Source organism: Perissodus microlepis, chromosome 2 (assembly GCF_051167445.1).
Source record: "Perissodus microlepis isolate ML-2025 ecotype Zambia chromosome 2, ASM5116744v1, whole genome shotgun sequence".
Lineage (NCBI taxonomy): Eukaryota > Metazoa > Chordata > Actinopteri > Cichliformes > Cichlidae > Perissodus > Perissodus microlepis.
Window position 1 is genome coordinate 25,366,819 of NC_140462.1, and position 11,932 is coordinate 25,378,750.

General features: G+C 43.3%; 1 protein-coding gene across 1 annotated transcript in view; it reads right to left on the reverse strand.

Moving 5' to 3' along the window:
• mgat4b (alpha-1,3-mannosyl-glycoprotein 4-beta-N-acetylglucosaminyltransferase B) overlaps positions 1–4,995 on the reverse strand; it is a 121,390-nt gene extending 116,395 nt beyond the window's left edge. The window contains exon 1 of the mRNA XM_084953324.1: positions 4,587–4,995. Coding sequence (XP_084809450.1) covers positions 4,587–4,683 — 97 coding nt within the window. The 5' untranslated portion in view covers positions 4,684–4,995. The remainder of the gene's footprint in view (positions 1–4,586) is intronic.
• Between the last annotated feature and the right edge of the window lie 6,937 nt (positions 4,996–11,932).

Genomic DNA, 11,932 nt, shown 5'->3' on the forward strand with positions numbered 1-11,932 from the left:
AATCTAATTTAAAAAAAAATCACATATTTTCTTCATCGAAATTTAAATATATTACTAAAATCTGAAAAATATGTTAAATATGTAAAATGTGCCACAATAGAACATCGCTGAAGAGAGTGTGAATGAATTTTATGTTTGAGATGATTTTGTTTGGAGAGCTAAAGCTCCTGAAGGTCCATAAATCGCATAAATTTGCTTCAACGATGACACAGTTGTGACATTCAAACCTGATCACTCAGTTATTAACAGCAAGGCAAGAAAGTGAAACTATACGCACATTTAATTCATGCCAAACGCGTCAACGTTTAAAAATATTACTAAAGATAAAAAAGAAAATAAACCAATCTAAAATATTTTTTAGCGCAACTAAAATAAGACCAGAAGAAGAAGAAGATGTGTGTTGTGTGTCAGAGTGAAGTGTGTCAGTGGTTCAAACCATGTGTGTGTGTGTTTGTGTGAGCGTGTATTGATATCTTTGTGGGGACCAAAAATTGGAAGTTTACTATACTTGTGGGGACCAGGATTTTGGTCCCTACAAGTTTCAAGGCATGTTTGAGACTCAAAATGTGGTTTTAGTGACAGGGTGACATTTGGTTATGGTTAGGTTTAGGGTAAGGGGTTAGGGAAAGCATCATGTCAGTTAGATGTTCCCACAGGGTATGAATACCCGGCGTGTGTGTGTGTGTGTGTGTGTGTGTGTGTGTGTGTGTGTGTGTGTGTGTGTGTGTGTGTGTTTGTTTGTTCAGATTCAGGGAAAAAAACTGAAACAGATCAGAGACGTTAAAGCCGAACGGACGGATCTGAACATGTCTGACTCTCTGATACTACAAGTGTCACATACACGCACACATAAACAAACACACACACTCTTCTCCTCAATTCAAATCAAAGTGAAAGTACATGAAAGCACAGCTGCACACATTTAAAGGATCGCTCCGTGGTTTCTCAGCCGGCCCGAGGCGTCAGCGGCTGTCGAAGCAGAGGTCACGCTCACTGTCAGTGCTTGTGAGCTGACTGCAAACACTTAGAGAAGAATTTAAAATCCCTCTGAGGCTGAAAGGAAACAGGAACGAAAGGCGGGATAAAGGTGGTGGGTTTAGCTGGGGGTGGAGGCACCGCATCAAATTCTGCTTAAGGCCCCACTAACTGCAAACTGTCCACGTCAGATACAGAAACACCAAAAACTGATGTTTACACGAAAACTGAGTGCAAAGTGAAGGAACCGAAAGCTGCAGTTCCTCTAGTGTCCACCGGAGGCTCCAGCAGTGAGTCAGTCCCCATGGTTAGGATTGAAAATGTTTGATTTCTTTTACTAAAATAAGTGGTTATAATCATTTTCATACATTTACTGCAAATGTGCTCATAATGAGTTGGCACTCAGTCTTCTGAAGGTCATAAGCTTCGTTCAGCGTGACTGTCCGGACTGATTTATCCAGGGGTGCACATAAGTGGTCCGCAGGTGCGCATTCGCTGTCAAAATAAAAGACGCGCACCAGATAAGCAGTTGCAACGCACGTTTGCATACATAAGATTTTCTGGAGGAGGACAGACATTTGTTTAGAACTCTTAAAGATGTTGAAGAAGCAAGCTCCTTTAAGCAATTACTTTGGTGTTCCTCCACCTCCAAAGAAATATCAGAAGGAGTCCGAACCGCAAAATAAGCGCGTATTCTCGGAAAAGTGGTTGCAGGAGGTGAGCTGGCTTCAAACAAATGATGAACGCACAGAGGTGTGGTGCAGAATGTGCAAAAATAAACATGTTTACAGCCTGACACACAGACTGGTTGGTCTCTGTAGATAATTGAATCCTTCATAACACCTGCACAGGTGAGAATCTATTTTATAGCTCACGTTTTTCATTTGTAGTAAGTTTGCGGTATTAGGGCCGTGGCCTCTTTGACTGACTATCAGCTGTTTAAATCACCAGATATGTCTGCTGATTGTTCATTTTGAGATTAAAGTTGTTGTTTCCTCCAAAAGTCCTGATGTAGACGAGTTTGTAGACGACTTTATGTCTTGTGATACGACAAACATTGTCTATACTGGACGAGGGTGTAACCATCACTATCCTTGCATCAATCCAGTGTGAGCTCTTTCATTTTGCACGAATCCGTCCAGCTATGGTTCTAACTTCTGACCAGATGCCAAGTTCTGCACCAGCGTCCTATCACCACACCATGCTTATGAGCTAAAACAGAAATAACAACGAGAACACCCGTGGTGTTCACGAAAGCAGACGATCCATGACGAGCAAAACTACGACTGCTTCCCTTAGTCTCACGCCCACCCACCGGTGTGCGCCGTGATAAAAAGCAAGCGTACAGATGCTGAGCTTCCAGCTGTTTGGAAAACTGCTGCACTGTATCACAAACCAAGCGCCCCCTTTTCCCAAAGAGGGTCTCACGCCAGAGAAAAGATCATGTGAGACCAATCGCAAACTGAGCACTCCTTTCACAGCAGATACTGATCTCAAACTCCACCCCTCTTGCAGGCTGGAGGGAGTTTCGATCCAAGCGCTCCTGTGGACCCACAGCTGCAGCTGACAGCTGAGCCTGCAGAGCTCCTGGGAGCAAACACCCACAGGTTAATAACTACGTGCACACACACACACACACACACCAGGCCTGCATGTGTGTGTGTTAATCTTCGCTTTGTTTAAAAAAAAAAAAGGGACAAAAACAAAACCCTAGATCAGTATGCTCACCCCCAGTATAAACCAAACGCACCTCCTCACAAACATGCCATCACCTCCCCTCAGCTCACAGCACTCCTTCCTCTGACCTCTGAACCAGCTGTACTTCCACTTCACCTACCACCACCCACCTTTCACTCTCTCTTTCTCTCTTCTAGCACATGATGGACAACAAACCAAGCGCTCTTTTAACTTGAGGCTCGACTCTGGCAGACTTTCAGTCCAAACTTTCATCATCATCGTCACATTTTTCTGCTCCTGCACAAATAAACACAGCACCAGTGTAACCACAACTAAATCAAACCAACCCCACCTCTCATTTCCACATCAGATGGAAAACAAGCGCTCCTTTCCAGCATCCAAAGCTCTGTTCTTCCTCATTCTGAAGCTGTCAGATGGCAGGTGTGAGTAGTTGTTTTCCACAAAGTGCAAGGCGGGGCTGAAACAAAATCAAACCAAGCCCACTGTCCTCCATCTGGAACCCCACCCATCCATCCAACCATCCATTTTCTTCCACTTATCCAGTTCAGGGGTTCCAGGAGCCTAAAAAAAGAATCAAGTGCTCCCTTCTTTACCCGTTCCTCTTGCATGCACAAGCTTTAAGGTTTACTCGAACTGGAGACAGACCTGTAAATAAATCAAACCAACTCCTCCTCTCAATGAAATAAACCCCTTTTTTCCTCCACCTCCAACCTGAGCTGGTACATGGTACATGGTGCAAGTGCTCCTTTCCAGCATCCAGCACGCTCTTCCTCCTCAGTCTGAAGCTCTGAGATGGCAGTGTGACCTCACAAATCAAGCGCTCTCCTATATACCACGGAAGCAGGAGCTTGAACTGTTGTTCTTCTGTTCCCAACTGTACTTAATCTGGTGTGTCATGTGTCTGAAATCAAACACTTCCCTTATCTAAAAGCACAAAGTGAAGCTGCAATCAACTCAAACCAACCCTCCACTGTCCTCCACCTGGAAGCTCATCTCTCAGCTGAGGGATAAATCAATCGATCAAGCGCTCCCTTCATTATCTCTTCCTTTAACCTCAACGTTCAGGAAAGATAAAGCTGAAACTAAATCAAACCAACCTTTCCCGCAGTGCCCTACTACACCTGTATGTGGTGTATGCATGCAACCCATGTAACCTGAATGAAACAAACCCCCTCCTTTCCTCCATCTCCAACCTGAGCTGGCATGTGGTGCATAGGAAACCAAGCGCTCCTTTCCTTATGACCTGGAGTTTCCTTCACCTGCAAAGCATCCTCTCTGAAACACAGAGAGGGGTTGCAACAAAAATCAAACCTACCCCTTCTACTCTCCCCTCTTTTTCTACCTCTGGCACGTGGCACATCACAAACCAAGCGCCCCCTTAGATCCTATAGGTCGCCTTCACATTTTTCAAAATTGAAAGTACAACAAAATCAAACAGTCTCTGAAACATTATTCACGCCCCGCCCCCTCCCCGCCCCCGTCTTCTTATAGCAAACCGAGCGCCCCCTTCTGCCTCTCCTAATGAAAAAGCCCCCCCCCCCACACACACCCACCATCATTTCATCCTGGACCCGGACTCCCCTGCTTGGCGGGGAGGCACAAGCGCTCCCCTCATTGCCCTCACGCTTTCTGCAACAAAATCGCCCCCCCCCCCCTCCCCACCCACCCGACCCTCCCCTTTCGTGGACCCTCTCCTCTTGCAGCTGGCACGTGATGCGTCTCAAACCGAGCGCTCCCTGCACCTCCAGCCTCGCATCAGCACACCATCATGCGTTTTTTTCCTGCAACATCCAAAACCAAACGACCCCCCGCCTCCCCTCCACTCTCTCTCCCCCTAAACAAACACGTCATCAACACACACGTGCACGCGCGCACACACGCAGATGCGCACACCGGGACACACCGGCTCTTACCTCTGGAGCTGCTGAAGGCGGTGTACCAGGACAGGGAGACCAGCCCGCACAGCCCGAACAACAAGACCGTCAGGAAGGAGACATTTCGGAGCCTCATCTCCGGAGCCCCGGGAGCATGTCCGCACTGAGAGGGGGGAGCAGGGCAGCGCGTGGATGGAGGGAAAGGGGGAGGCAGGCGGAGACAGGTAGACGGAGAGAGCCACAGAGACGGAGGGAGACGGAGAGGCGGGCGGAGCTGTTGCTGTTTGAGCAGCAGCGGAGAGACTGAGGAGAGGGAGAGAGAGAGAGAGAGAGAGGGAGGGAGAGAGGGGGAGGAGACAACCAGGTAGAGAGACGTGAGGAGAGAGAGGGAGTCAGAGGTCTGAATTTCTCCGGAGCTCGGAGTTATTCCGGTGGGTTCCTCACAGGCAGAATCATCGTAAACACGTCGGGTTGCTTCATCGTGTCTTACGTAATGACTCATGTAACGGATTGAAAGGGAGTTTCCACCCGGCGTTACTCCAAAGCGCCGGCGTCCCAGGGAGAGGCTCAGAGTTCAGCTTTATTCACTAAAACACGACCACAGGCCCCTGAAAATGACTCCGGCAGTGACCTGTGAGCAAGGGCTTGGCAACGGCGGGGAGGAAGAACTCTCCGTTAACAGGAATCAGCCCAAGACAAAACAAATGATCCTCAATTGAGTTAAAAAAAACCCAAAAACAAATCCTCATACATCACGGAGCCGTTAGCAGCTTTACTGAAGAGCGTTAGAGAGTTAATGTAGGTTTTATTTTATTTCATTTGGACTTTTTGTCTTTTATTCAGTTTCATTGAGTTTCCAGAATGGATTTTTTTTTGTCTCAGTTTAGTTTTGATCATTTGAAAATGTTTCTTTTCATTTTATTTATTTATTTATTATGATTGTGTTTTGTTTTGTTTGTTTTTCATTAGGGACGTCCATCAAGGCAAGCTGAAATAACATTATTACTCAGGATGTTTCCTCCGTTATTTATTTTAGTTTTGTTTTCAAAGTTCACAAAATCATTTCATTTATATTCGATTTTATTAAAAGTCCAGTTTTTATTTGTTTTTCAGTTCAGGGGTGTCCAACAGCCACACTAAAGCTGTTCAGTAATAGATTTTTATTTATTTTTTTAATAAAATGAAAATTCCCGTTTTTTCACTGCTAATTAGAACTTTTTTTTTTATTGTTCCAAAAAAAAAAAGAAGAATTTTGTGTGAATTAACAGAAACTTTCTGTGTTATAATTAGAGGACAGTCTGGGCAATGAGCTGCTAGAATTTTTTCTAGAAATTTTACACATTTCTTTTTTATAAAATTAAAGGGAAACAGTCGTGCTGGAAAAACTGAGACATGCTGTTGAAATTGGCTTCTTTTTAAGATGTGGATCTCGTGGATTAAATTAAATTAAGTAGTTAAACTTCTTCACAGTGACAGAAAGTGGGGTTTCATTTAGTGGCCCATGTATGGTCAAAGGGTTTGACGTCCCTGTTTTAGGTAACTAAAATGTTTTTTCACATTTAGTTTTAGCCAACAGTCATAACTTTGGTTCAGGGTCACCTGATCCAGCCCTAACTATATGCTTTAGCAAAAAGGAAAGTTTGAAACCTAATCTTAAAATTAGAGATAGTGTCTGTCTCCTGAATCCAAACTGGGAGCTGGTTCTATAGAAGACGGGCCTGAAAACTGAAGGCTCTGCCTCCCATTCTACTTTGAAATACTCTAGGAACAACAAGCAAGCCTGCAGCAACCATCAGCTGATGGTCTTTTTCATTTCCAGCCAACATATTTCTGAAGTTAAAGTTCCCAGCAAACATGGCTAAAACATTACCCTTCTCTCTTGAGTCAAAGCTCGCCGCAGTGCGACGGTAGAAACCTCAGTATAAACAGATGAAGCCCGGCGGCCTGGTCACACAGCTCCTCACAAAACAATCATCTCCCCATTAAAGCTTTAAGATCTCTGTTTCAAGACAGACCTGGCAGAGAGGGCAGCAGAGGTTACAACAAACACAACAGAACAAGTAAAGCTAGAATTAAACTGATGCTCAGCGCAGAGTATGGTCAGAACATCCTTCTGGATGAAATTTTATCGATTAAAACAAAATGAAATCCAGAAAAGATTCTCACCTGACAGAAAAGACAAAAGTACTCCCCACAAGGACATCTCAGAGCCCCGACCTCTCTCTCCGAGTTCACTTATTATCTCACTGAGCACGCTGCCCTGTGTATTGATTCAGCTGCACCGGGGCTTCATAACGCTGAGCTGGGGGCAGAGAGGAAACTCAGCATGCAGCAGAATTTATACGCAAAAAAACACAAGCAGATTCAAGGTGTTTATAACAGTGCATCCTAACGCTCCCACAGCCACAGCCATTACTCAGACACACACTGAAACTCCATCCAAGCCCACTTTCTTCTGATTGGTCAGCTTCAGGAAGCCTGCTGAGGGGTGTGTCTATACTTTTTGTGCTGCGTGCATTTATCAGACGTCCATTCAGCTTAAGACAGACGCAAGCCTCATCAATCACTGAGGTGTTACAGGTGGATTGTTTGGTCACAGGTGCAGATTACTTCACAATAAAAGCATTACTTAGTGAGGAAAATTGTGAGGGTTAGGCCTGTTTTTCCTTATTAATGGCTCATTTTTGAACCCCAAAAGCATGGGTTTTGACCAAAACAAGGCACAGGAGGCACACAAGGAACAGGAAAGAAGGGGGACAAAGGCAGCAGGAGGATGAGAACGTAGAAATACAACAAAGAACACAAGTTTATTCAGAACGTGAACCAAATGTCCAATAAAACAACTTGATAGTGTGAGACCAGAGTCGATATGAGGTTGATTATTTTCTCTGTGAAGCAGAAATGCTTCATTTGCTGTTTGTTTGTTTTTTTTGGGGGGGGGGGGGGTTAGTATGCAAAAAGGTTTAATCTGGAGCTGAAGGTGTGCTAAAAGACAAGTGAGCTGCTACGACCAGGAACAGGTGAAAGCAGGTTGGATCCCCGGCCACAGAGATGTAAACACATCCCGATGTCACGGAGAACTGTAAACCTTTTATACTCGTTCATGTCTGGAAAACAGACATGAAACAGAATGAACCACATCTCTGTGTGAGGGCAGACTCAGTTGGGAAAATGGTAAATGAGAAGAATTGTGAATAACTGATGAAAAACCATGAGAGTTATCCTTTCAAAGTAAAACTGTGAGCTTCAGTGCAGGTGAAGCACCATCCTGGTTCAATCCTGGTTTAATCTCAGTTTAATGTCATCTTAATCCTGGTTTTCAGGGTTTCAAAGGTGGTACATCGTCATAGTAACTAATGCTGCAGGCCTAACCTGCTCTGGAACAGGTTATGTTCACGATAAAACTCACCAACTACAGAAGCTGTTTCCTGGAAAATAACCAGGAAGGCACTGACTGGTTCTCTGATGGATTTTTTCATATATATATATTTTTTTTTCTGTCCAAACAGTGAGAGATTCTTAGATAATTTATTCTTTGTCCTTTCCTTTTGGCTGGCTCCAAACAAATTTAAAGTCAGTGAACTGCTCTCTAAGCCTGTACACAGAGATCTGAGGCTAACATAGAGCCTCTACTGTAAGCCTTGCAGCTGAGCCTGGTGTGAATTCAGTGTTTTAAATACCATCAGGCTGTTGGGATAAGGCTGACACTGTCTTACAGAAACACATCGCATCTGACTTCAAACCTGAGTCACACTGCTTGTATTTGTCAGACTCTGATAAGAACTTCAGGAATCATCGTGTAACGTTGTTCTGTGTAAAGACAAAGATCTTTGCAGTTAGGCTTGAACCCCATGATATCGAGTGAGATTTGCTGGGTTTCACTTTTTTTTAAGTTTCTACCTGCCCCACTGCAGAGCACCTGTCATCCATCAGAGCCATGCAGAGCTTCCCTCGTCCTCCTTCCTTTTTCTGGGTCTGCTCACCTATAAAGCCAGCACTTTCATGGCTATGTGGAAAAGAGTCTCCATCGGATGGCGTACAGGTGCTGTACAGGAGGATGTGTGAGCAGGAAAGAGATGATTAGAGAGCTGTTAGAGTGAGCTATGGATGCAGTCAGAGCATGCTCACTGTACAGAAAGGGACTCCTGGTTTGGGTTCGGATTTGTTAATCTGCAGCTCCCCCTGGTGGTCAGGGGTGTTACCCATGAAGGATTTTATTTTACTCATATTTTTTATTTAATCATTCAAACATATAAAGCACGCTCCAACAAAGCAAACTACACATTAACTTACAGGCTGTAATTTAATGTGTAGTTTGCAGTTTTTAGCATCTACTATGCTAAAAACTGCATCTGAGGCCTGAAGATGGTTATATGCAGACAGATGTGTTGAGTGTCATCGAGTTTTTTTGCTGAGGTTTCCCACGATCGCAGTGCTGCTCAGTCAGAAACGCAGAGGTCAGGGAGGGGTTTGATTACTGTGTCACACTGACATCTAGCGGTCAAAGATAGCAAGTATATTTCAGAGCGTTTATTTTACTTTTGTTCAACCTTCATCTGACTCACTCCATCCATCCATTCTCCTCTGCTTATGCAGTTCACTGGCACACTTGGGTGATAGGTACAGGTGTCCCATATGCTTGATTTCTGGTTCATGGTGAAAGCGAAAGGCTGACCATGAATTCTGGAGCCAGGATCATTTAATGTCATTTAGAGTGAACACCTTGAATGAAAAGTGCTCCAGAGTGAGGTTTAAAACTCACTTTTACTTCAGGTGTGCAGTAAATGACAGTGAATAACAGCCTCACAGTCCCTGGGTCTGATGTTAATGAACTTGTATAAATGTTATGCAACAGTAAAAACACTGCCTCCATGTTTAGTCACTTGTCATGCCCAGACAACCTTTTCTTATAAATGTGTTTAGGTGGAAAGAGCTGATGGGGGAAAATGTCTGGTTGAACAAATTTACAATAATAAGATTAAATGTTGTCCTCGTGTCTTTTTAAAGCAGTGCCTTGCCTGCTGTCATTTGGAATATTGCATTTGTTCTACAAAACATGAGAATTTGCTGAGAGCAAAGAGAAGGACAGATGAACACAGACAGAGATTCTCAGATGTATTTGTGAGATTACTAAGATGTTGGCTTCTTTTACAAATTAACTGAATTTAATTAAACCACCTTAAGCTTAAAGAGAGAATCTCTCACCAACTTTTAAATGTGAAAATGGTCTACAACCAGCTCAGAATATTTAACTATACGTTTCATTTGATTTGGTGTAAAAATAAATAAATAAATAAACTCTTATTTTGGTAAGTAACCAGATGTAATTGCTGAAAATTACAAATAGGTTTTTTTGCCACCGCCGTCACTTAATGAAGCAGTGCAGTACACTGCAGCCTTTATTATTTTGTTCTTTAATATTTTCCGTGGTTCTCTAAATCTTGATTTTTTTGTTCACCTGCAGCTTCTTTACTTTAACTTTAAAACTTTTGCACCACATCAAATCGGATGTTTCAGAATCAAGCCTTCAGTGAGGAGACGCTGAAGCCGAAATTTGATCACAGACTTTCACTTTACATGTTTCGTTCTCATAAACCACTCAACGTGAAAGACTGAGGAAGAGGGTAAAGAAAAAGAGGAAGGAAAAAAGCATCAGGAGGAAGGAAATGAGATAAGAAATAAATGCTTTAAGGAAACCGTCATTCAGTGAGACAGGGAAGAGCCTCTGTGATGAGGAGGTAGGGAGGAAGCGAAGGAGACTAGCCCTTGTATTATGTTGAAAAAAAAAATCACATTGATTATGTTGCGGGTCATTTTGACCCATACTGTGTAAATCCACTCAGAATTGTCAAAAAACTGCAATAAAACAATAGCAACTTTATTTTCCATTAGATAAACATTTAGAACACAGACATACAACAGTTTGAATTTCCGGAAGTATTTGTAAGAACAATTTAGTAAAAGTTTTTCCTTCTTTATAAACACATTTCTTTCGAACTTGCTCTCAATTTTTCAATGCTAAACATTTTCAGTGTTGTCCACATGATGGACAGAATGTAACTGTGTTCTTTCTGCAGATGCAGTTCTTGCATTTGTTAATGTGATCTCTGGTCTCCCACTCAGAGACACAGGTCTACGAGTGTCCAACATTCAGACAGCTACCTGAGGACACTCGTGAGAGAAAACCTGCTCACACAGATATGTAGAGACAAATACTGTCAATAAGGCCTCTGCAATGTTCTGAAGACAGTTAAACTTGTCAGGTAGTGATGTCCAGCAGGTGAAAATACAAGCTCCATGAACACGCACAGCTGTGGATTCCAGCTGCGTCTGTAGTTCTGCAAACTTTGACCTCCACAGAGTCGAGCTTTTCAGTTCAATCAGCTGCATTTCGATGTCCTCTGTGTCCAGCCAGTTAATGCGAGACAAATCCAGCTGCTCATTAAAGCTTTCTGGTTTGATCAGAAAAGAAAACATTGGTCCATACACCTGAAAGTCCCGAAAACACATAGTGAAGTCTGTCTCGAGTCTACAGATGTATCCGTGCTAATGCTGCGCTGAGCGGACAGCTCCTGAAGCATTTGAAGTGTCGGAATGTGGAAATTTCAACATCGCTTGAAAAAAATTGCCAGCTAGCAACGTCCCTCTCAGTTATTTTTAGCCAATTACAAGTTGAATCTGGTAGTTGGGGTTGGTAGCTAAGATACTGTCATTAAGAAGAGGCACAACTAATGTGTCTATGCGAGCTGATATGCGATGTGCACCGCTGGCCCGGCCATTTATTTTTTAATGCACCTTCTCAGATTAATTCACTGCATGTCGTGCCCAGGAATGGACTGGGACAAAAAATCAACCCAGGCATTTTGACTAGAGACCGCCCCACCAGGTATTATAGGAAAAACCATAAAGCCTTTGAATGAAAACAAACGCTGTTGTGACAGTGATGTACAGTCTTGTTGGTATATGTATGATGTCTATACATTTTACATCAGATAAAAACTTTGATTGTAAGATTCAGATATTTTTTTTATTAAAAGCTAGACATTGTAAATGAGAATAAGAAAGAAAAGTATTTCTTTGTGCCCCCCTCTCCCTGTTAATGCTAATGTTAAGGATCCTGGTGTTACTGGTCTCTCAGAAACAGTTCATAACTTCCCTTCAACTCATCCATGTCACCTAAAAGGTAAACCTGTTTCTCCATCACCTGTTCAGTAAACATAAACTCCACCTAAACTTGGTTTATATCTGACCCAGACAGACTGCAGGTCATAACTTCTTACCTGAAGTTCAGTTCACCTGACACTCGGACCGGCGGCCGCCTCGGGTCTCTGCTCCTCCTGCCTCCCCTTTCCCTCATCCACCTGCTTCTGTGGAAGCTCCGCCAC